General features: G+C 40.5%; 1 protein-coding gene across 1 annotated transcript; it reads right to left on the reverse strand.

The window, feature by feature from the left end:
- Positions 1-1,222: 1,222 nt before the first annotated feature.
- LOC138954258 (uncharacterized) lies at positions 1,223-2,644 on the reverse strand. Its single transcript, XM_070326142.1, has one exon. The coding sequence runs from the start codon at positions 2,642-2,644 to the stop codon at positions 1,223-1,225; it is 1,422 nt and encodes a 473-aa protein (XP_070182243.1).
- Between the last annotated feature and the right edge of the window lie 24,377 nt (positions 2,645-27,021).

Consider the following 27,021-nt stretch of genomic DNA (forward strand, 5'->3'; position numbering starts at 1 on the left):
TAGGTTTATTGTGGAATGTATGTATGGTTAGGATGCATTGGTATGAATGGTGCGTTTTACTTGTTATGCCATGTACTTATATTATGTTTTCTTTTCTTTTCATGTGTCATCAGACACTGCTTTCTGGTGTCTACTTTCTGGTGTCTACTTTCTGGTGTCTACTTTCTGGTGTCTACTTTCTGGTGTTTGCTTCTGGTGTACGTTAAGTAAAAGTCACGTTATCGCAACCTCTGTCTTGGCGTCTCATTTATGCTTCCTGGCCTATTCCACCCCCTTCCACTCCACCCTATCACACTCAATTGATAGGGTTGTCCCTATGGTTGAAAACAATATACAAGTTCATCACTGTAAAACAGGCGGTTCATGAAAAGTACATATCTTTTAGTACACAGTTGTAGTCAAATTTACTTTCAAAAGTTAAACACGTCCCAGACGTGATCGCAGGAATGTTACATCAACTATAAGGTGTTGTCACATCTGACATTTATTTGGTGACAGTGTATAGTCCACTTGGAAAGACTGTTTGTAGCTTTCTGATCCAAAACTGTTCCCTCTCGTGCCTGTGTGTAGGGTTGTTAGTGTACACATGTTCGATGGGTAAACACTGCATGTCCTGCAGGGAGTGTCCAGGTAAACTGAAGAGGATTGTCACATGTGTACCAACATTTTTTTGGATATGTGACCAATGCAAGTAGAAGCGGGTTTTGAGACTGTTTTTTGTCTCCCCGATATACTGTGCATGGTCACACTTGTTGCAGTACAGCATGTAGATAATGTTGGACGATGTGCAAGACATGCGGTGTCTGACCTCAAAGTGTTCTCTTGTACTGGCACTGGTGAAGGTCTTGGTCTCTGTCAAGTGTTCTTTGCATATGATGCATGTTTTACCACATTTTGCAACACCTGAGTCAGAGTCTACGGTGAGGGCTGGGGGGACAGTAGGCATAATCATATGTTTGAGGCTTTTGGCGTTTCTTTCTCCAACCACTGGCAGTTCAGGTACCGCTTCCTTCATTCGTGTACTTGAGTGCAGTATTTCCTGATTTTCCTTCAACCATTCCCGCAGAGGAGGATTGGCAGGGCTGTGTGTGATAACAAAGGGAACTCTGTTGTTGGTAGACTTCTCTTTGTATGCCAGGGCCTCTGATCGTGGTGTTGCTCCTGCCCTCTCTTTGGCTTCCTCCAGCGTTTTCTTCTTGTATCCACGCAGTCGGAAGGCTTGCTACAGCTGATGACATTGCTGTTCGAAGTCCTTCTTTTTGGAACATATGCGTCGTGCCCTCAACATCTGGCTGTAGGGGATGTTTTCCTTGCAGTGTCTTGGGTGGCACGACGTATAGTGCAGGTAGTTTCTTTTGTCCGTGGCCTTTGTGTGGAGGTCTGTTTCGATGAACCCCTCCTGCATTTTGAGCGTGATGTCCGTGGGCTTTGTATGGAGATCTGTCTCTATGTACCCCTCCTGCATTTTGAGCGTAATGTCCGTGGGCTTTGTATGGAGATCTGTCTCTATGTACCCCTCCTGCATTTTGAGCGTAATGTCCGTGGGCTTTGTATGGAGATCTGTCTCTATGTATCCCTCCTGCATTTTGAGCGTCATGTCCGTGGGCTTTGTATGGAGATCTGTCTCTATGTACCCCTCCTGCATTTTGAGCGTGATGTCCGTTGCCTTTGTATGGAGATCTGTCTCTATGTACCCCTCCTGCATGTTGAGCGTCATGTCCAAGAAGGGCATTTCAACCGGTGATGAAGCCATAGTGAATTTGATGGTAGGATGGAATGTGTTGATATGCTTCTGGAAGATCTTAAGTTCTTCTGGTGTGCCAGTCCATAGAAGGAAGATATCATCTATGAAACGCTTCCACGAGCTGGTATGGAGTGGAACTGGGCTTGTTTCCAGCATGCGTTCTTCCAGCCATCCCATGAAGAGATTAGCAATTGTCGGGGTCATAGGAGTGCCCATTGCAGTCCCGTGTTCTTGTTTGTACAGTTGTTCTTCAAATGTAAACACATTGTTGGAAAGAATGTGCCGAACAACCTGTACAATCGTTGCTGCTGGTGGGGTGTTTGGTAAAGGCTTCAGTGTCAAGAAATGGCGAAGTGCTGTCTCCATGTCATCATGCGGTGTGTTAGTGTATAACCCTACGACGTCAATGGTGACAAGGAGTGTTCCAGGGTTGAAGGGACCTTCGGTCGTGTTAAGATCTTGCACAGTTTGCAGCATGTGTGTTGTGTCTTTCACGTGGCTTGGGAGTTGCACGACCAGGTCTTGAAGCCAGCTGTCCACTAACTTCGAAAGTTTTACCGTTGGGCCTTTTACCCCTGAGACAATAGGTTGTCCCGGAGGGTTCTCAAGGGTTTTGTGGATCTTAGGTAGGTGGTAGAAACAGTGGGTTCTGACTGTGTTCAGTTCGGTTTTTGCCCATCTGTATGTTACATCATCGATAAAACCCCTGTCATGTATATCTTCGACGATTTTGTTGGAGGCTTTAGCAATGGCAACTGTATGATCGTTGTCTGCCTTGCTGTAGTGTAGACTGTTGTTAAGTTGTCGTTCAGCTTCTTTGATGTAGTTGTCAGTATCTTGTACTACCACTGCCCCACCTTTGTCAGCTGTACTGATGCGTACCTCTCTGTTCAATACCATCTGGCGTAGTTGATGGAGGGCAACACGGTGGGGTTTGTCTATGTTGTCTCTGACTCCTGAGTTGTTTGCGAACGTCTCTGCTTGATGTTGTAGATTTGTACAGTATATATCTAGAGCTTTGTCTCTTCCTTTTTGCGGTATATATATATATATGTGAGTGTCTTTGTCTGTGTTGTTCTCCCTGACGCACCGCAAAAGTCCCATGTTTGAGAACTGTACGTGTAGTATACGTAATGATAATGTGATCCGGCTGGCGGTTCTCAGTGTGTACGACCTCATTTCCCCGCACAACACAAGAGCAAAGAGCTTCACTCCGTAGGGGAAGCTCTTTGCTGATAGGGAGGGAAACAAGTTCATGCATGCGCCTGTTGGACGTTTATTTATACTGTTGTGGCCTACTTGTCAATGGAGTTTTGGTTAGACAAAAATCGGGTGTAAATCGATAACAATCCTGCGCAGGAGCAGCAAAACGGCAGGAGGCAGTATTCGCTGCCTTTGTTGTTCAGTGGTTCATTGGAGCGTGACGTGAATTATCCACTACTTTTTGTCCTACGAGACGGCTTTCTAGAGACGTGTCTCAACAAGCACGGAAACCAGCAAATGTATTGGTGTGCCAGCAAGCCTGACACACGGAAGGTAATAGTGGTACTGTAGACTGGTTTCAGTCGAACAGTGAAGAATGCAGTCTTACATCACAAATCGATACGCGCGTGTTTGGACATGATCTCTAGTGAGAGCTTCTCTGTTATTTATCCCTGATCCGGCATAGAATATTGACTCAGCTAGCTCCAAGCCCAGCGCCAAAATGGCGGATTTTAACGAGGACATCGTGTCGATATTTTCTTCTCTGCCGCGTTTGGTGGCTCGTGAGGAGAACACTGTGTTTCGTATGTAAATCTCAGTTATCGCAGGCGAGCAGTCAGTGAATTAACGTGTGACACGATGATTTTATTCAGTGAGATACCCGATACCCAGGCTATGTTGGATTTTAAGTAGCCTAACAGGGGTAAATGGCTGGGTAAGGGGGAGGGGCAAGACTCAAAGATTTGACTGTCATCATAAAAAGAAGGAAACTATGCTTGCAGTGTCAGACTGTTTAAAACGCAAAATACATAACGATAAATCACTAACAGTTCACAATTGCTCTCTGAGAAATCATTCACTGAAACAGACACCAACATACACACGCAAACACTGACGCACGCACGCATGCACGCAACGAGCACGCACGCCGCTCGCACACAGTGTGTGTGTGTGTATGTGTGTATGTGTGTTTGTGTGCCGTGTGTGTGTGTCTTCCAGGGGAATTCCCACCGCACTTTCCCTTCTTGCGAGGGTGGAGGGAGGAGAAGGGAGGAGAAGGGACTGTCCCAATGTTGTTGCTACCGCTGTACAGTCTGGGGCATACACGATTTGATAGTCTAAACAGTGCATGCGAAGCATAACATACACAGGAAATGACGACGTCAGGTCGGGCGGCCACTGTCTCATTAACCGTGTTTATATATCCAATTCAAACAAACAACGTGTTGCAAGCACAGACTAGCTATGGAGCTGATTTTAAACACCCCCCCCCCCCCCCTTTTCATGCCAGAATGATCATCCTCAAGATCGTGGGCATGACCGGAAAGAAGAAAGAAGAAGAGCAGCGCATGACTGACCGCTCATGCCCTTCTTCTACTTTTCATCTCAACGCTAGTTGGTGTTGTGTTGTTGTTGTCGTTGTTTTTACATTTAGTCAAGTTTTGACTAAGTGTTTTAACATAGAGGGGGAATCGAAACGAGGGTCGTGGTGTATGTGTGTGCGTGTGTGTGTGCGTCCTTGCGTGTGTGTGCGTGCGTGTAGAGCGATTCAGACCAAACTACTGGACCGATCTTCATGAAATTTGACATGAGAGTTCCTGGGAATCTGTCATATGAGTCATATGAGCGTTGATGCGTTGAGCTGTCGTTATGCGCCATACATGGCCCAGCTCATCCGGCTTCAGCGTGTTTTTATATCGTAGTGATCCTTCTCCTAGACTGGTGGCTTTACAGGGCTGTAGAGTCCAGTCTACCCGGCTATTTGGCCATAGCTGGCTGGTTTGTTTTTCTGAGGTGACCTTCCCCAGGGCTAGAACTAATGCGGCTCTTGTTCGCATGATGCTCCCGTCATTGGACACCTGGGGTATTTCTTAAGTGTAACAGTGCCACCTGTTACCCCGCCCCCTCCTGTTGGAAGCACCGCCAGTTGGTCCGCGACTGCTTATTCGTCCTGGCAAGCCTGGCTTATTTCGCAGCTAACCTCCATATCTGAAGGCCATCACACTATCCGCCACCTGTGAACGCGCCTGGTTGGGGGTGGTCGCCCCTACAGGTTCCTGGGAATGATATCCCCGAACATTTTTTTTTCCTTTTTTTGATAAATACCTTTGATGACGTCATACCCGGCTTTTTGTAAAAGTTAAGGCGGCACTGTCACGCCCTCATTTTTCAATCAAATTGATTGACATTTTGACCAAGCAATCTTCCACGAAGGCCGGACTTCGGTATTATATTTCAGCTTGGTGGCTTAAAAATTAATTAATGACTTTGGTCATTAAAAATCTGAAAATTGTAAAAAAAAAAAAAATTAATTCTAAAACAATCCAAATTTACGTTCATCTTATTCTTCATCATTTTCTGATTCCAATACTTAGATAAATATGTTATATTTGGATTAAAAACAAGCTCTGAAAATTAAAAATATAAAAATTATGATCAAAATTAAATTTTCGAAATCAATTTAAAAACACTTTCATCTTATTCCTTGTCGGTTCCTGATTCCAAAAACATATAGATATGATATGTTTGGATTAAAAACACGTTCAGAAAGTTAAAACGAAGAGAGGTACAGAAAAGCGTGCTATCCTTCTCAGCGCAACTACTACCCCGCTCTTCTTGTCAATTTCACTGTCTTTGCCATGAGCGGTGGACTGACGATGCTACGAGTATAGTTACGGTCTTGCTGAAAAATTGCATTGCGTTCAGTTTCATTCTGTGAGTTCGACAGCTTGACAAAATGTTGTATATTTGCTGTTATTATTCTTCTTGTTGTTGTTGTACATGTTGATGGGTTTTTTTTTTTTTTAGTAATTGTTCTTTTTTTTTACATCATTCATAATCATCATCTCCTCTTTATTTACTCGTTCAGTCACATTCTGGAACACACATAGGCCTACCCTCGAAACGCACATACACACGAACCCACACACACACACACACACACACACACACACAAACACACACACACGGTACACACACCGTGACGGCGCGCGCACACGCATACACACACAAACGCACGCACGCACGCACGCACACACACACACAAACACACACGCACACAAACACACACACACACGCACAAACAAACACACACACACACACTGTGACACGAACACACACACACACTGTGACACGAACACACACACACACACAAACACACACGCACGTACACACGCACACGCACGTACACACACATATAAACACACACACACGCACACACACACGCGCGCGCACGCACGTACACACACACACACGCACACGCACACACACACACACACACACACATAATACATTCACACACACTTGGGCTCGCTTGAAGCCGCAGACAGTGCAGCCACGGTTTACGTGACCAGTTGAGGCAGCGCGCAATTATAGCAACAATACAATTAGATGACCTTGGGGGGTTCCACTGACTATGTTAAACTTTAGTGACAGGAAATTCCACAGGAATGTGGCGGGGAATTTTACTGGGGAGCATCCTGTAAACTGTGTTTAATTCTTTATCTGTGTGTGTTTACGCTTAAAATAGCACCAGTTTGATGATTTGTGTGATGAGTCTCTGAGCTTTAAACAGTGAGAAATTAGCATGTTCTTCAGATAAACATGATGTCTGCAGCTAGGCTATTGACATGCGTGCGTGTGTGTGTGTGTGTTTGTGTGTGTGTGTGTGTGTGTGTGTGTGTGTGTGTGTGTGTGTGTGTGGGTGCGTGTGTGTACGTGCGTGTGTGTGTGTGTGCCTGTGAATTTGAGATTCAGTGTGAGTTAATTGCCCGCATGCACCTCAGTTTATGTTAGGCCAAAAAAAAAATAGGTCTGTTTACGGTAACCCGACCGACCCTAGTTTTTAGGCCCGACCCTAATCTTTTTTTTGGATCGTCTGAAAAAAAAACACGCATCCAAAATAGAGCTGTTTGCGCTCAAACAGCAGACGACAGAAGGGAGGTAAGCTCAAAGTACTATTTATAGTTATGTTGGGCAAAAACAGGGATTGATGAGAAGAAATGAACTGTGAAACATCATAAAGAGGGGAGAAAAAAAAATGGAAAAAAAAAGCCAACCTACCGACCCTATTTTTTCACCCTATGTTACCTTAAACAGACCTTTTTTTTTTTTTGGCCTTATTTATAACAGACCAATTTATCCACTGGTAAAGAGTGACCCTAGAAATGCAACACACAAAAGTGAGAATAACTCTCACGCCTTTTTACAAGATTACTTTATAGTTGGTTTACCTTAATGTCCGCTTATTCATGACCAGTCTGGGCCACAAAGTGGCAAGTTTGTAGATTAAATGGTCTGACTTTTGTGCACTCAAAAACATGTCTGAATTTGGAGATCGACTCAACAGTACAAGCTTTGACATTGAGCGTTATCCATACTTACCTGATTTAAACCCTCCAGACCTGTTGGATTATTTGAATGTCCGAGTACACAAAAACACCCCTTTCCCCCACCGATCATCGGTGACTTAAAAGACAGCATTCATAGCTAGGTTCAGGGCAATCCCTAGACCGAAAAGTTCAAGAAAACCGCTAGACAGGATTGCGTTCGTGTCATCGACAATTTCGGAGGGATAACTCGGAACAGTCGGATCATTTAACCTACAGACAGCAAACTTTATGGAATGGCCTTGGTAAACCGAAGTTTATGCCCAACAACTATGAACAGATTCGCTGAACTCAAATCAGTGACTCCAAAACCTGACCCCTGTCGTTGTAAAGTCAACCTTGCGCAAAATTCATTACTGACATGAACCCATTCCTCCATGGGAAATGCCCTGACACTGCGTGTAATTGTTGTATTCAAATCACTGATTGTCTAAAGTTAGTTATGGTATACTATGTCCTTCAAATTACCCTAAAGGTAACAATCGTAATGGGTATAGTAGAGTCCGTTTGGCTTTCACTAAATTTCAAACCTCGAACTGTTGACTGGAGTCGATCCTATAATTCAGAAATTATTCTTGAAATAGCACAAAATTCAGACCTTGTGTCCTGAAAAAAATTGCCACTTTGTTGACAGGTCATGCATGAGCTGTAGTCAATGTACACTAAATAGGAAGTAATTTGGTCAAAAGATGCATTTTGTGGGTTGCAGTTTTTGGGGCTCACCCCGCTGTTCTTACCTGCAATGGCAGAGAGGGTTGTCCTGACCACCTTGAGGTCAGCACTTGTCAATCATGCCTCTCGTGTAAACATGATAGATGGTTGATGGTTCGGACGTCAGTGAGTCCACTGTCTGAGAAAATCGCTGCAAGAACACGTTACATAATGACTTTTTGCAGATGAACATAGGTATTACCATGAATACAAAGCTGGCAGGTTGTATATTTTCGTGTTTTTTTAGGTGGAAGGATGTTCTTGTCTTTGTCAAACCCAAGATTGATGATCCGTGGATGTATTACTGGATGGTCTACGGAGGTGGGGTCTGGGTGTCGGGGGACTGAGAGGGGGGATATAAAAGAGGGGGGGACATTATCTGTCGAGTGAATTTACCCTAACTTCTGCAATTCTATTTTCTAGGTACATTCCAATCGTACAGAAGTGACAGTCTGGTTGTTTCTCATCTTCAGCTTTACACCTATATCTGGTAAGTATGTTCTCTTGTTAATGCTATGCGTGCTTGTTAATCGAGCGCATGTGCATGTTTCAGTCAGTCGACATTAGCTTGTTCAATTTCTGTGAACCGCGCGCTGTTACAACAGCCGGAGTGAGAGCCTGCATTAAAAAAGACCCCACAATAGAAATGATAGAGTTATACGTGCATGTTCACAAAGCTCGTACACATGAAACAATAAAGTGTTTCCAGAATGAAGTTTGTTTTAGTGACTTGATCGCCGTGAGAAGTGAAAAATAACTTCTGAGGCCCCTACCAGACTGACTCGACTTCATTTACATGATAGATACACACGTGTGATCGTATATATATGATTTAGTTATGACATGTGTGGCTTAACTCGTGTATGCGTATAGATAATCAAAATGTGAACGTATCCCTATGTAAAGGTTCGACCTACCCTAATGTTCTTATCTCTGTTGTCTACCCTTTTTTTCAGCCTTGAAAACATTTTGCGAAGTGGAGGCCTTGAACGGGGGTTCAGTTTTAGTCAAATGCACGTATCCCATGAACCTGAGAGACACAAAGCAAAGTATTTCATTGATGCAGTTCGGAACGAATGGCCAGCGCACAGGTAAACATATATTTGTTCTTCTTAAATGAGCAATAGTTAGTTAGATAATTAGTTAGTTAGTTAGTTGTTTTTTTTGGTGGTTTTTTTCAAAATTTTAATCAATCAATAAACACGTGATAACAAACATGGTAACTGTATGTTTTCTGTTTGTACACATAATTTCTCATTTACATGCTTTATCTTAAATCAGAGACAATCAACAATTTGTTTCTAATTAATAAAACGTCAGACTAACGAAATCTCAAAACAACATGATTTCCAAAAATAATTTCCAGTGTTGATCGTGAATCAGTTTTTTTTTAAATGCTTACGCACATCTTTGCGATTAAAATAATATGATTAATCTTCTTCATATTTTTGCTGTTACTTTTAATACCAAAAAGCACATCTGTAACATTCAACCTAATTCTTTCGCCAATGTTTACTAATAATTATGTACATTTCAATATATTTCCAAAACCTGAGCACGGTTGGGCATTCAAAGAAAAAATGCTCCAATACATCAAGTTTATCCTCACAATATGTACAGTTTTTATCAGCCTTCACTTTCATTTTACACAATAAAATATTAGTTGGACAAATGTTTTGCAATATTTTCCAATGCAGTACACGTAATCGAACTTCTCTAGTTAGTTAGTTCGTTAAGTTAGTTAGTTAATTGGTTAGTTAGTTAGGTTTTTGCATAGTTGTTTAGTTGCTTAGTTAGTCTCTTTTATTCTCAATACAAAGGTCATAAAGAATTCAGAAAACAACGCGTGTGAACAACATTATTAAATGAGTACGTAGTTTTTTACATAGTAAGATGTAAGTAGTTTCGACGATGACTGATCCCAGCTTTGTAGCGTGGATCTGTTAGTTTCTGGCCGACGTATTGACTACATACTTTGATATCGATTGACGGGATTTGTTTTATACCTACTGTACAAATGTGGTCGATTAATTGCTTAACGTTTACTGTCATATTTTCCATTTCTTTCCATGTGTGTGTTTGTGTGTATGTGTTTGCGTGTGTGTATGTATGTGTGTGTATGTGTGTGTGTGTGTGTGTCTGTGTGTGTATGTGTGTGTGTGTGTGTGTGTGTGTGTGTGAATAGAATAGAATAGAATAGAATAGAATAGAATAGAATAATGTTTATTGTCATGAACCAGTAAAGTTATTGACACAACAAACAACAAATAATGCATTATACAATGCTAAAACAATCCGTAACAAATTTGCCAAGACGAACTTGAACTTCGTCTTCTAAAAATAAGTTACTTGGATTTTTGTTAGCATATTTCATATTGATATGTGAAGCATCTTCTTTAAATTCATCCCTTAATTTAACATATTTATTGCATTTATCTAGAAAATGTATTTCATCTTCTATGACATTGCATTCAATACAAAGACGATTTTCTTTGGGGATATTCTGATGTCTTCCACTTTCAATTTTTAGACAATGTGTGCTAGTCCTTAATCTGCTTAACATCTTTCTGTGTTTATTATTCTTAATTTGTATTAAGTATGACTGCATTTCGTAAGATTTACTGATCATAGAATAAAACTTAAGTCTGGAATATGTATCTGATTTTACTTTTGTCCAGTATCTTATATATTCCTCTTGTTGTTTTTTGTCAATGGCAAACTTTAATTTGTGTACATTTAATGTAGATTGGTTATGCCAAACGTGACTAAAACCTAAGTTACAAAGAGATTGTCTAACAAATTGTAGCCATGGCGTTTCTGTCGGATGGTGCAACATTGAGTCATATAATTGATGTATATACGAATCTTGTTTGGAGTCTAGAATATGTGCCCAGAATGCTATTGTTTGTGATAACATTTTTAATCCTAAAGGGAACCTTCCGACAAAATTTGATATAAACAAATTCATGAGGATTTTTGCTAGATAAACATGATCCAAAGAAATGATCAGTATTTGTTTGTTTTATTTTATTATTAAACGTAAACGGATACCAGATTTCAGCGCCATATGTTAATATCGGATTTACAAGTGAATCAAATAAATGTATCATTGTGTCTATTTGCACGTTTTGATTGCTGAAAATTCTGCGGAGGGAATGTGCTGCTTTATTACCTTGTTTACTTAAATGATCTTGAGCTGTATCAAAATTTCCATTCTTGTTGAATATGACCCCTAAATATTTATATTGATCTGTTACTTTGATTACATCAGTTCCACATTTAAATATTGTGTGCATTTTTGGATTTATATGACAAAATACTATAATTTTTGTTTTTTCTATGTTAATTTTCAAACCCCACTGTAGGCAATAGTTATTTAGATAATCTAACTTATTTTGTAATCCTATTTTTGATTTTGAAAGAAGTACTAGATCATCTGCATACAGTAGACACGATATTTTTGTATTCTGATTAATGTATGGCGAATCAACGTCAGGCATTCCATCTGTTATATCATTAATGAAAATATTAAAAAGAGTTGGGCTTAATGTATTTCCTTGATGTACTCCTTTTTTAACCAATACATCTGGTGAATATCCACCTTGCATTTGTGTGCATATCTTTGTATTAATATACATGTTTTTGATTATATTGTAGCATTTACCTCTTATGCCGGTTTTGTATATCTTAAGTAAAAGTGCATCATGCCAAACGTTATCAAAAGCTTTTTGAAAATCTACGAAACATCCATATAATCTACCATTTTTAGTATTGATAATATCGTCTACAATTTTCTTCAGAATGAATATTTGATCCATCGTTCGGTATCCTTTTCGAAACCCAGCTTGTTCTTTTATCAAAATATTCTTTTTTTCTAAAAAGTTGTTGATTCTTGAATTTATGATTTTACAAAACAATTTTCCCAAATTACTACTAAGAGTGATTCCTCTATAGTTACTCGGATTCATTGGATCTCCTTTTTTATGCAATGGTACACTTATTCCAGTCTTCCATTCTGTAGGATAGTTACCACTTGTAAGAATAATGTTGAATAGATTAACTAATATTTTAGTCATATGATCTAAACTTGCTTTTATAATTTCATTGGTTATTCTATCTTTTCCGGATGACTTCTTATTTTTCAACGTTTTACATTCTTTTTTTAATTCTTTCTCTGTTATGGGGTCATCTAAAATAGGTGTATAACAATGTGTATATATATGCATCTTCTTTAATTCCTCATTTACCATGTATTTTCTTTCATCAGAAACTTTAGTTTCTGTTCCTATCAATTTCTCTAAATGATCAATCCACAATGTGTGTGTGTGTGTGTGTTTGTGTGTGTGTGAGTGTCTGTTTCTGTGTCTGTGTGTCTATGTCTGTGTGTCTGCGTGTGTGGTTGTGTCATTATCCATCTTCTCCAAAGACGCTGCGTATTCCTGTGCTTGGAACAAAGAGCAACTTATCTGCGTCAGCAAAAACGGTTTCTCCTATCCCAGCAATTTCACCAATGAGCTGACCTTTGAGGTGAAGAATCCCTACAACAACGCTGAGTTTTCCTGCGACACTATTTCCCCAGATAAAAGTCTAACTGTGGAGAGATGCCATCTGAATAAAGAAGGTTTGTTTTTCAATTTATGCTTGCGTGAATAGCATTTTGTTTCTTTTGAAAAAAGACACCGACAGACGTACACTCAGCCAGGTTGCGTGAAGAACGACAGACACACTGATGATGAATAAACACTTTGGGGGGGGGGATGCAAATGCGACACTTTGTTGTACCCTAACTAAAACATTCGTTGCCGTGTCATATCATTGAATCAGTTTATGCTTTTAAAGGCACTTAACTTGACCACCTGGTACTCCTTTTCTGTTACAGGGGTCACGTGACTGCCGCTCAGAGACGAATACCCCAAAAGTCGACCCAACAAAAAATCGTAAGGTACCACTGAAATAATCGACTAAAATTCAGAATAAGCAAAACTTGGCAACTTATGTCTGTATTGCTTATTTCTTTGCTATTAATTAAAACAATGCAGGTGTCGATCGTATGATCAGTCAAAAACGATATGTGTTAATAGGGGGTTCAATTTTGAGGGGTACCGCAAGAAAAAGCGCTGTATTTTCAGCAATGACTTAGCAGATTGTATTAAAAATTAGAGGGTCTAATGCATGTACTATATATAAGAAGTACATTTTCGAATTATAACATGGATTTGTTGAAGAGTGATGCAATCTTCCAAAAGAGTTTTAAAACCCGTCATAGGTTTGTGAACTTACCTTACATGAAAAAAATCATGACTTCGTGTTTATACCGACAAATGATTATTACAACTACTACCTAATTTTTATTTGAACATGACTACTCGTGTTAATTTGGAACTTACTTGAGCGGAGGTCACGTGATCCCTGTAAATGAAAGCTTTGGTCCAAAAGTATGCCAGATAGCTAGGTTAAGTGCCTTCAACGTAAAGAAAAGCTTAAATGAAATGACACGGAATGAGTTAAGTTTAAAAAAATTGTCGCAATACTTTTTTTCCCTGAAAATAGTGATAGTGAAAGGGCATCTTTATTTTTTTTTTTTTGGGGGGGGGGGATAGATTGGTTATAATTACTTGCGAATATAATTTGCGCAGCTACTCAGACACAGCATCAGACCAAAAATGCCAAAAGTACAAAATATGCAACAAGTACAAAGCACGTGGTAGGATCGGCAACATCGCCTGCCGTATGGGGAGAATGTGTGTTAAAACCATGCACTAATCAAATGATAATTTGAATGCTTCACATACTAATGGTTGTTGCACAAATTTCATATAGAAGTTTATTAGCAATACGGTAGTAATCAGATATATGGGGAAGAAAGTGACAATGATATGTTGCATATTCATGCCTGCTAGTTATAAGTAGACCAACACTGTCTTGGACGGTTCTTGGAACAAGAAATAACAATCAACGAAAAACAAACAAAAATTGGAGAAAAAAAACAGAACCTTCCACAAAATGAGATACTCACCTCTGCAGTGGTTGTTGTTGTCGTTGTTGTATTATGGCGGTGTAGATAATGGTGGTGGTGTCGTTGTTTTAGTGTTATATTGTCAATGTCTTATATTTGTCAGCAGCAAATGATTCTGCGGCAACCACAACAGAGCCGCCTCGCCCAGCCACCTGCAAACCGACACCAGTTGACGAGAGAGGTAAACAAACAATGTGTTGCTACTCTTCGTGTTTAAACTGGGTACATGTTTACATTTGAAGTCACTTTCCTTTCCGATTGTACTTTTATATATACTGCCAGGTGTGTTTTTTACAATAACTATCAATCAATGAGTCTTATATCGCGCATATTCCGTGGGTACAGTTCTATGTGAACGTGGTATTCTTACATAATACGTACACGGGAATATGAACACGCAGAGCAGCTATTCCAAAGATCACACACACACACACACACACACACACACACACACACACACACACACACACACACACACACACACTCACACACACACACACACACACACACACACACACACTGCCAGGTTCCAGTTAGCTCATGTATGCATTTCAGTAAAACTAATTACATCACTCACCAGCGATTGTCGGGTATTTTGTCGAGTTATACAAAGCCAGTATGGTTTGAAAGAAAAGCTCATAGTCATATAAACACAACAGAACCAAAACCAAGATAACTAGTCCAGAAATAAAGACGCACTAAGTAATTGACAACATAGAGTCAATCAAGTGTTCAGTTGATCATGTCTTAATAACAGGGGATAGTATGCCGGTTTTCCTTTTAAGATCGAGTTATACTTCAATGTTTACTCAAATCGACATTGTAAAATTGCTTCGCCTTTGTGGTAGTCTATAACAATTTACTCTTTACTTAGCTGCTGATTTATTGAAATTGGTACAAGTGAGTACAATGTAGTTTATTTCTGTGAATTTTTGAGTTTGTCCCACAGATTGCTCCTGTACAGCATCAACTGTAGCTCTGTCCATTGTGTCCGCCATACTCGTTTTGGTTTCAGTGGCTTTCGTCTTCCGGGAACGACAGCGTATGAGGTAAAAAGCACTTCTGCTGTTCTTGCTCTGTGTCTTCTGACTCGTGCGCCTGTTGTTGTTGTTGTTGTTGTTGTTGTTGTTGTTGTTGTTGTTGTTGCTGCTGCTTTTGTTGTTGTGATGGTGGTGGTGGTGGTTCTTTTCTTTTTTTTGTCTCATTTGTTTATCCTTTTGTTTGTTTTTGCGTCGTGTGGTTGTTGTTGTTGTTTTTGGTTTTTTTCCCCCAAAGCTGTGCTCTTGAGCAGAAAGCTGTTACATTCTGGTAAGGCCCAGATCTTTGATCTAAAATGAACGCAACGTAAGCGCTTCTACCGACATTTAATCGGACAGAGTTTACCTACTTGGCATGTAGAAATTTGACAACGTAGAGAAGAAATACATCTTGTACATGTGAAACTATTTTAAATTGTATATTTCGATTGTTAAGAGATTTTGTAGCGTGTACAACGTACTTTTTATTTTTATTTTTTTATTTGCCAAGCACATCATGTTTAATTAATACCACTGATTGTTACAATATTCCTTATTAAGTGTTATAAATGTGTTTGAGCTACAATGGACATTAACATTTTCATGACCCCCCGCGTGTTAGGGGGAAGAATTTACCCGATGCTCCCCAGCATGTCGTAAGAGGCGACTAACGGATTCTGTTTCTCCTTTTACCCTTGTTAAGTGTTTCTTGTATAGAATATAGTCAATGTTTGTAAAGATTTTAGTCAAGCAGTATGTAAGAAATGTTAAGTCCTTTGTACTGGAAACTTGCATTCTCCCAGTAAGGTAATATATTGTACACAGGGATGTCGTTAGGCGTCGGACATCGGACATAGTCGATGAAAATCCCCAAATGTCCGATTCACATTGCCGCATGTCGGTCAAATGTCCTATCATAGTCGTTTTAGCCTGAGCGTGGTCATTGTCCGATATGTACTCCATTCTTTCGGACAGCGCGATATTCGTTAATTTTCATTTCAAGATACAAATCTTCTAAAAGACCGAACGCTCTCGTGTTCAGCTGACACTGGAGTTGCCAGTGCGGATCTTTTCTTTTGTCGGGAATTCCCGAACCGTTTGCGGTATGCGCCGTTTGGGTATAACCGCGCGCAGATCAGTGCATGCTACAGGAGTACGGGAGACAACTCCAACTGACTAAATTTGTCGTCTGCTTTTGTTTTCGATACGAGACGAAGCACTGAATTATGCCGCTGAAAAAAACCCTAAAGCCTGCAAAAGATCAGCAATAGATCAAACCGATCATTTTGTTTTTCAACTTTTATCCAAATCATGCAGTTTGTAATCAAAGTAAGAGCTCTGAAGTTGTTCATGTTGGTTTCTTTTTTGTGGTTTCTTTGAAACTAAACAAATACAACATTATACGCACACTCAACTCAACTCAACTCAACTCAAATTTTATTGGCTTCAATTTTCATAGAAGAATTTGTCTTGCGCTTGGGAGAAAGTAAGAGTATAACATATAAAAACAGCATTCATATCACATTTCATGTATCACACACAGTAATCACTAGTATAAGCCTACAATTATCACATTTGTACCTGTATCATACATGCAAATAAATAGTATCACATGTCCACGTATCACACACAAAATATACATTACATAACATACAGCAAGCTTCCATCTCCCCCCCCCCTCCCACACATACATATCCTCGCACGCGCGTCGACTCCACTGTGTTGATGTATTTACTATATTATGTGTGTCCTCTACAGCGCACGCGCGTGGGTGTGTGGGTGTGTGTGTGTGTGTGCGTGTGTGTGGGCGCATGACTTTGGAACAATTCCATGTAATGTGCTATAAGCTGTTTGGCGCAAATTCATAATGTCCTATTAGACTTTCTGAAAGCGGTCAAATGTCCTATTGATGCTGAAGAACTCAGGACATTTGTCCTATAGGTATGGATTTGTAGCAACATCCCTGGTAAGGTCATATAATATTGTACTACGTTGCAAGCCCCTGGAGAAATTTTTTGATTAGTGCTTTTGTGAACAAGAAACAATTAACAAGTGGCTCTATCCCATCCCCCCCTTTCCCCGTCGCGATATAACCTTCGTGGTTGAAAACGACGTTAAACACCAAATCAAGTAAAGAAAGAAAGAACATTTTCATGTACAATACCTCTTTTATGTTTTACTTTTTTTAAAATTCGTTAATCTCCTTTAAATGTGTATGTGTTGTTGGAATATATGTTGGTGAGACATATGTATGCGTATAACCAGCAAACAAAAGATATAATGGCTAACATTTTCATAAAATATGTTTGTCTGACATCTAAACATAATAACATCACATTCACCGGTACACTTCAATATATCTATATGTAGGCCTACTGTTATCTTATAACATCCTGATCGTATTGAATTTGAGAAAACCCGGCATCGTTTCTTTACATAGGTAAACCACACCTAAAGCCTATTTTACCCCCGATTCATCCACTCGCACCCCAAGTCACACGCACACTCATCCGTCTTTGGGGATGCATATGTACACGCATTCTCGTCCGCCCGCTTCCTCCCACCACCCTCATACATAATATTCACAAACGTCACATATCACTTCACCTCACCTCAATACTCACAATCTTCTAATTTACATTTCATTTTCCAATATACTATTCAAATCGTATCTATCACCATACTTATATTTACAAATACACATTTTTGCAATCAAAATAATGTGATTAATTACCTTATTATTTTCGCATATATTACTAGGTTGATAACCAAACAAAACATCGTGCTCTGAAAGGTGCACATTTAATCCTGTATTTCTAAAAATATAATGGACAACATTTTCCCAAAAGCTCGTCAACTTCTCACACATAATTTTGTTTCTCTAATTTTCATTTTATTTAATAATATATTTGTTGGATAAATATTATGTAATATTTTCCATCGTAACAATCTTAATCTTTCTTCTTTTGTACATTCGCTTGCTAACAGCCAATAACTACAAGGCTCGCTCGCTTTAGACTGGACTATCAGCATTCGAAACTTTCTCGCGGAGGGGTTAATGATCACAGGGTTCCGCGTGTCAAGGTCATTATTGTGTTCGCCTGCTCGCGGGCTGGCTGTGTTTTTGCGAAGTGCAAGCGCTCGCACATCAGTCTTCATTGCGCCGTACTAAAACAAATCTAGAGGGACTGTCGTGTTTTTCCTTTCGTCACTCTCAGTCGCAAAGGAGACACAACGATTTGTGTAGGTTCTGTAGATTTATTAACAGCTGGAACAACGGTGACAATATCTCTCAGCACAGTGTAAGAAAGAACAAGTGCAAGACTGGTAAAGAACAACAATACGTGTGCGCAGCCCTACGTATATAGTTAATGGACATACGAGAATATTCGGGAAACATCGACACTAATCTGGTTAGATCTACACAGTTCCATCTGTTCGATGAGCGTCTACGCTTACGTCATGAGTGACTGCGCACTAAATCAAAGTAAGTTCCATAATGTTCTTTATCCTTCCATTCGATTCCAGTGGTATCTAGCGATCTCCACAACACCACCCCACCTAAACTGATGCTACTCCTCAAGCATCAACAGCAAAGTCTATCTGTGGGTTTGCGTGTTCTCTTTGACCGTCTTGGATTGTCTGGTCCATACTCTGGAACGGATGGAGTACCTTTGGGTTTGGTCTGTCTCCGAGTTTGTGGCACAGTTTCCAAGATCTCCATGGGGTGATCTGTTACAAGTTCAGAAACAGTGTCCACTTCCTCACCAGGTTCATTGTCTTCCTCAGTGGTGTAGCGTGGCTGTAGCTGTTCCCAGTGTCGTCTCCATACTGGACCATGAGGAATGACCATGACGTTGAAGCAGCGAGTACCCAGAGACTTCTTGATGACTGCTGGTACCCATCGGGGTTGTTTGTCTCGGCGAGGTCCATGGTACAGAGCATACACAGGATCTCCGGCCTTGTACTGTCTGGTTACCTTGACGACAGCTTTCAAGTCTGGAGTCATCTGAGACTTGGATGCCTCCTTGGATTGCTTGCCCTGAGCGATGTGGGCTGGCGAGTGAGCAAACGTTCCAGGTTGCTCAGGTGGTCGTTGGCGTCCTTCCCGCTGACGAGTATATCATCTTGGAAGACGGCAACACCAGGTAGATCACAGGTCAGGTTTTCCATGATCTCTTGAAAGTAACCAGGTGCTGACTTTATCCCGAAAGGAAGTCGTTGCTGCAGGAGTACCCCACGGTGAGTGCTGAGGGCTAGCCTGCGTTGACTCTCTGGTGCCAGCTTGATCTGGTTGTAGGCATCAGCAAGATCGATCTTGGTGTATCCGAATCCACCTCCTAGCTTCTGCATCAGTTCCTCTGGGAGTGGCATTGGATGACGGTGATCTTCAAGCTGATCATTGATGCCCACTGAGTAGTCACCACAGATCCGTAACTTGGGCTTCAGGGTGCCCGAGGTTTGTGCCTTACGAATTGGTACCACTGGCGTTCCGTATTCGTTGAACTGGACTGGCTTCCAGACTCCTTTGGCGATGCCTTCTTCGTAGCCTTTGGCGAGGTCATCACGAAGAGCGAAAGGTACCGGACGTGCCTTGTGAAAAACCGGCTTCGCATCAGACTTGAACTTCACGTCCAGTTCGAAGTCCTTGAGACATCCCAATTCTTGTTTGAAGAGATTTAGGAATTTATCAGACAGTCTGTGACAATCTCGTTGCAGGGCAGCATAAGGCGCGTTGAAGGTCGCTGGATGCGTAGGTTTTGCACCCTCACTCTTAGCGTGACTCTCTATGCTCCTCAGTCCTAGAGCATTGTCCACAGAAATTCCCAGAGTCTGGATTGCGTTGCGTCCTAGCAGATTCAGATGAGGGATCTTGGTGACGATGTACGGAATTGAGCTTTGCTTACCAGTCACTGGATCCTTGGTTTGGCCCATGAAAGTTCCCAGCACGGGCAGGTCGTGCTTGCTGGCAGACTCGTAACGATGTGTGACGTCATCTAGCTTCGGTTTTCCTAGTTGTCTCCAGACCGGAAGAGAAACAAAATTTCCCGTAGTTGCGGTGTCCAGTTCCATGGTGAACTGTCGGTCCTGGATTGTTATGGGTACATCCAACCTAGGAGTATCTTGGGGAACTTCACCGAGGATCGCGTTGACAAGCTCTGCTTTCGTGACTCTCTTCACGGAAGCCTGGGAATGTCGTTCCCGATTCTGATGTTGCTTTTTTCTACAGACAGCTTCCAAATGTCCTGTGACGTCACAGTATCGGCATTTGGCTTCTTTGTAGGGGCAGTCTGTTGCTTTGTGGGCCTTTCCACATCGGTAGCACTTCCTGTCTGTGGAATTAGACTGCTTGTGGTTCTTTCGTGGACCCGTAGTCTTGTTCTGGTGGACCTTGTTGACTGGCATGGTCTTGGAACCGTAGACAGTTTCCTTGGCAACCTTCGCTGCGTCTTCAGTCTCAATCGCGACTTGGACAGCACGTGCGAAATCCAGCTCTGTGTCCTTGATCTTGAATAGAGCCTTTAAGACAGCCTCATTGTTGACAGAACATATGAATCTCTGTCTCAGAGCTTCGTCTTGTGGGTTTTTGATCGAAGGAAAGTCACAGGTAGCGGCGTCTTGGCGTATGCGCGCTGCTAACTCCTGGAGAGTTTCGCCTGGCTTCCGTTTCATGTCACTCCAGAACTTGAAACGTTCTCGCACTATGAAGAGTTTCGGGTCGAACTGTTCTTTCATGAATTTGACAATTTCGTCCATTGTCAAACTGTTGATGTCCTTGGGCGGATTTTGCTGAGTAGCCAGATTTGCCAGTTGTTTGTAGACCGTAGCAGTCTGATTCGTCAAGAAAACTTGAGCCTTGCGCTGCTCCGGCACGGAGTTGGCGACCACAAACGTGCAAAATCTTGACCAGTAGTCAGGCCACAGTTCCGATGTTGCATCAAACGCAACAAAAGATGGGATTGCAGCTGCCTGTGTAGTAATGGGAAAACGTAGATTCGAAGCACTCGGATCGTCGTAGCTTTCCTCCCTGGCAGAAGCTGCGGCACCACTGAACACTTTCATCATCAACTCCATCTGGTGCATGTGTTGCTCCATATCTTCCTTGTGCTGGCGTTGCTGTTGCTCCAACTGCTCCCTTAGAAGCGTTATCAGCTGCTCTGTTTCCGTCATTTTGCAGTAATAAGTCACTCCGAATAGACAAGGGAAGTAACTGTCGGCGACGCCAGTTGTCGTGTTTTTCCTTTCGTCACTCTCAGTCGCAAAGGAGACACAACGATTTGTGTAGGTTCTGTAGATTTATTAACAGCTGGAACAACGGTGACAATATCTCTCAGCACAGTGTAAGAAAGAACAAGTGCAAGACTGGTAAAGAACAACAATACGTGTGCGCAGCCCTACGTATATAGTTAATGGACATACGAGAATATTCGGGAAACATCGACACTAATCTGGTTAGATCTACACAGTTCCATCTGTTCGATGAGCGTCTACGCTTACGTCATGAGTGACTGCGCACTAAATCAAAGTAAGTTCCATAATGTTCTTTATCCTTCCATTCGATTCCAGTGGTATCTAGCGATCTCCACAACAGGGACTATATCCGATCTTTGTGCACAGCTCAAAAGGAATCATATCTCCGTTAACCCAAATATCTTTCACCGTCTTTCATCATCTAAGTGCGCTTCTATCCACTTTTTAAAATATAAGCTTTTATTTTTATAACCCACATTTATATTGTTCCACAAACATTGATCGTCGTGTGGTTGGTTGTTTTAGGCTGAGGAGTGGTTCGTGATGTTTCTTTGTTTCTTGTTTCTGGGTTGTTGTTGTTCTCTCTCTCTCTCTCTCTCTCTCTCTCTCTCTCTCTCTCTCTCTCTCTCTCTCTCTCTCTCTCTCTCTCTCTCTCTCTCTCTCTCTCTCTCTCTCTCTCTCTCTCTCTCTCTCGCTCGCTCTCTTTCGCTATCTCTCTCTCTCGCTTTTAGTGATATTAATTTTGGTAAACGTGTTCCCCAACAGAGATTTACACGAGAGACCTAGTGAGCCAGAAGCAGTGCCTATGGTAGGTAAATGAGCATACATTTTATGTAGAACAATGACACAAGATCCAACCACTGTACATACCCTTGTCCTATGAACAATTATCAAAATATTTCATTCCGATAAACTGTTTCGTTGATTGTGCTTAACAGAATGCAAATATCTTAATCGATCACACCATTGTTCTTTCTATTGAACGTCTGCAGTAACGAGTAAAAGATCAGCACTGAAATCTTTCTCAACTTTATTTCAAAGGCATTTTCATAGTCTTCAACTTCGTAATGGCCGATCCAAGCAAGGCAAGGCAAGGCAAACGATTTATTCAAGAAACCCCATGGGGGTACATGAAAAAACTAAACACTGAAAAAGAAAGGAAATGGTTTTATTATTAGTTATGTTAATTCTAGTTATTGTAAAGCGCATTGAGCATATATATGATTATGCGCTATAGCAAATGTCCAATATTATTATTATTATTATAAAAGAAAAACATATACATAAACTCATTCCGATAACAAACAAATTAAGGATTTCATAATTCAAAAATAGAAATGAACTGGTCATGATTATAATTATACATGTGTACATATCAATGCGGAAACAAAACAACAACTGACTTTGTCATTTTAATATATCATCATCAATTTCGAATTGTTGTTTTTTTTTCTTAAATATTAAATGAATTAATAACAAAACTTCTTTTTTTTTAAGTTGGAATTTAATCACATTAGGATTATTGCGATACTGAAGTGGAATAAAAATTTTCTCAGTTCACCAAAGAAACTGCAATTAAACACATAAGATACAAGATACAAGATACAAGATACAAGATATTTATTCACCAATTTTGCAAAAGGATTTCATCTTGGCACGGCACGGTAAAAATAAAATAAAAACCAACCAGACACATATGCAGACACACATCACCATGCATGCATACATACGTACATTACACTGTCATGCACACACAGACACAACTCTCACACACACACACACACACACACACACACACACACACACACACACACACACACAATTATTTACATTCTCACACATAACCAGCCACATATCTACATCACAAATTCACATCGTCGCCTTGTAAAGGTAAAAACCATATCAGTTTAAAAGGGGTGCCAGTAATATCAATACAACATTAGTGAATACTAGAACAATACCTAAAATTTATAATCCATTTAAAAGTAAGTAGTACACGTAATTATTATCATTTAGTCAGATCATCACATAAAATTATATAATCATGATCTAGCCAGTTAGACAGTTTAAAACAACAGTATTAACAGACTATCACAGATCTACTCAAGCACCTGAACCTAGAGTCGCATTGCACAAAACTACTACCATCACAGAACTACTCCAGCACCTTAGAAATAAGGACCATTCCAGATTGCACATAATGAAATTCATAACCAATATCGCCATTATAACACTTTACAGACACTCTTTCATTCTGTAATACATTTATAAACCTTCCTTTCTGAATAGGCAACTTGTAATTTAGCGTTCTAAAACGCAAAAATCACCATCCCAAATGGTGTGGTAATACCTTCAAATACTGTTCAAAAATAAATGTCTGGTTATAAAGCCGATAGTTATAAAAAAAAACATGTCTGGAATTTAAAATAGAAAACCACATCTGCACAAACAGGTCTTTTAAACACTGTAACATGTTTAAATTAAACCAATTGCTGGAACACTTTAGATTCCACTGGTTTCTCCGCATTCCACTTAATCCAAGGTTATTTAGAGTTACCTCAATACAATACAATTCAAATAGGGTGATTTATACAAATTTAAAAATTCCCCCGTATACAGTCGATACAAACAAGTATAAATTGTCCTGGAAAGCTTGTATTGACAATTAACATTCAGCAACCAACAATTTAACATTCTGTTTTTCGCCTGAATTTTCAATGGTAACTGTCCAATTTCACCATATGGCTGCATGGGAGCTGACTTTCCCAACTTAAAAATAATTGTATAACATCGTAATTGCATATTTGACGCTAACTTTAACATACTCAGACACCATACTTTGCATCCATACAATACAATTGGCACAATCATCCTGTCAAACATTTCTAACTGAATACATCTAAAGGTAACATTAACTTTTTACATCTTTTCACACACAAAAACATAGCCCTTGAGGCTTTATTATAAAAAAATATGAGCTACATTAAATGTATTATTAATAATTCATATACAATCCTAAATACTGAAAACCAAAAACTACATCTAATGTCTGACCAGCATAATCAAAAGTGGGAATATTTCGTATAATTTTCCCTCGTGGAAATACTAATACTTTTGCCTTTCCTGAATTCAGAGGCAAGCCCGTCTTGTAAAGGGGGAGGGATAACGACCCTCCTTTAGATGAGCATCAAGAGGCAAGATGAAGGAAATCAGACAAGTGCAGGGCTGATCCCTCGATGAACCTCCTGCTGCTAAGAAGTGTGACATGGAATGTGAACATTTTAAGAAATGGGAATATCAGAACAGGTGGCAAGTCCGTGGGAACGATATGGCAAAAATGTCCACGGGCTGAACAACTGGATCGGCTAAGCACTTCGAAAATATAGTTGTACTGTGCATTTTATCAGGGATGTTCTGAATTTAAGTACTGCTCAGTAATAAGAGGACTTCTCTTCCCGTGGAACAAAGAATACCTGGGAATTGTTCATGGTACTCAATGCAAGCTCCACCACAACATATTGTGTGTTGTATTTTAGTGTGTTTTTTGCTCAGCAATTTACCAGAACATAATTCCTGACTGGCAAATTGCTCCACGAGCAAGCATTTTTTTGTTTTGCCAACCAACTGTCGGGTTGAATTAATCAGTGTTCCTCCATTAGTTTTACTAAACTCGGTGGACGACAGTCCTTCATGTTTTATCCCTACCTTTAGGGAAACATCATATACTCAGGTGACTCTTTATTTGCATTTATGCTGCTTTGCGGGACGTTATGGTGCTGGCCTGTGCCTTAAGCATCATTTTGTGTTGTTTGTCAATATGCAGACATCCGTCACAATACAAACATTATTTGTGCATTCTGATCAGATACACTGTAAGGACCGTACATGAATCTCTCTCTCTCTCCCTCCCTCCCTCCCTCCCTCCCTCCCTCCCTCCCTCCCTCCTCCTCTCTCTCTCTCTCTCTCTCTCTCTCCCTCCCTCCCTCCCTCCCTCCCCCTCTCTCTCTCTCTCTCTCTCTCTCTCTCTCTCTCTCTCTCTCTCTCTCTCTCTCTCTCTCTCTCTCTCGTCTTTATTTTTTCCCTTCTTCTTTGCTCCCCGAAGAGATTCTTGGGAGACAAGCTTCGATCAAGTGCTCTGGTCATAAGCTACAACCAGGTCTGTTTATAAAATAGTCGGTCAATAAGTAATAGATGAAAACCGTTTCCCACAGTTTGTTGCGTAAATAAACGTTTGCCCCAGGCTATGTACTATACGCTATGAAAGTCATTTGAATGTCTGTGCTGTTCACTTCATTTAGACCTGGAATAGACATAATCAAGCCAGGGGCGGACGAGGGGGGGGGGCACAGGGGGCACGTGCCCCCCCCCCCCCCCCCCGAAAAAAAAGAAAGAAAAAAAGAAGAAGAAAAAAAAAGATTTTTCTATGCTGATTCTATGACCATTTCTAAGTTCAAATGGCACCAGATGGCACCATTTTGCTTCTTTGGGCAAAATTTTTTTTCGGGGGGCATGCCCCCGGACCCCCCTAGCAAATTCGGGGGCTTCGCGCCCATCACATTCACTTTCGATTCAAAGTGCCCCCCCCCCCATTACAAAGCAACTGATCCGCCCCTGCAAGCTAAGAAAAGGTCATTCTCGCGGAAAATCGGAAGTCCCCAAAACAGGAAAACAAAATAACATGCTTTCACCTTGTGCAGTCAAGCAGTTCGAACGTGTCTTTTGCGTTGTTTTGGGCGTTAACAACTGACCTACGATTAAAGAGCAGACATCGGCCTCGAAGTGCACCACAATATTAAAGAATTCGTAGCCTTTTTTATTGAATATTTTTTCTACCTCTATTTAAGAAAAGAAATATAAACTTTCACCTCAATGTTAATGTCAGAAGTGAATTTCATTCAACGTCCCTAATAGACAAGGACAGTGGTCTTAAATGGATTTTTTTTTTTTTAAACACCGTCAGAATAGACTGGTGATTCGCCTATATTAAAGTCAAGTGGGAAAGTTTGCCCTTGAGTGTTTCCAAAAGAAACAACTTTTACACAACCCACACACATCCGGCAGTTATCACCGAACATCTTCTTCTTGCTGTCTGAGAAAAGAATGCAAACAAGACATACAAAAAGGCTTCTTTTTACATTTAGTCAAGTTATGACTAAATGTTTTAACAAAGAGGGGGGAATCGAGACGAGGGTCGTGGTGTATGTGTGTGTGTGTGTGCGTGTGTCTGTCTGTCTCTGTGTATGTGTAGAGCGATTCAGACTAAACTACTGGACCGATCTTTATGAAATTTAACATGAGAGTTCCTGGGTATGATATCCCCGGACTTGTTTTTCATTTTTTCGATAAATGTCTTTGATGACGTCATATCCGGCATTTTGTAAAAATTGAGGCAGCACTGTCACACCCTCATTTTTCAATAAAATTGATTGAAAGTTTGGCCAAGCAATCTTCGACATAGGCCGAACTTTGGTATTGCATTTCATCTTGGAGGCTTAAAAATTAATTGATGACTTTGGTCATTAAAAATCTGAAAATTGTAATTAAAATGGTTTTATTTATAAAACGATCCAAAATTACGTTTATCGTATTTTTCATCATTTTCTGATTCCAAAAACATATAAATATGTTATATTCGGATTAAAAACAAGCTCTGAAAATTAACAATATAAAAATTATGATTAAAATTAAATT

This window comes from Littorina saxatilis, unplaced genomic scaffold, assembly GCF_037325665.1.
Source record: "Littorina saxatilis isolate snail1 unplaced genomic scaffold, US_GU_Lsax_2.0 scaffold_188, whole genome shotgun sequence".
NCBI lineage: Eukaryota > Metazoa > Mollusca > Gastropoda > Littorinimorpha > Littorinidae > Littorina > Littorina saxatilis.

What these genes read in the sequence shown, in the direction of transcription:
- LOC138954258 (XM_070326142.1), bottom strand. Translation starts at nt 2,644, where the DNA reads ATGGTATTGAACAGAGAGGTACGCATCAGTACAGCTGACAAAGGTGGG.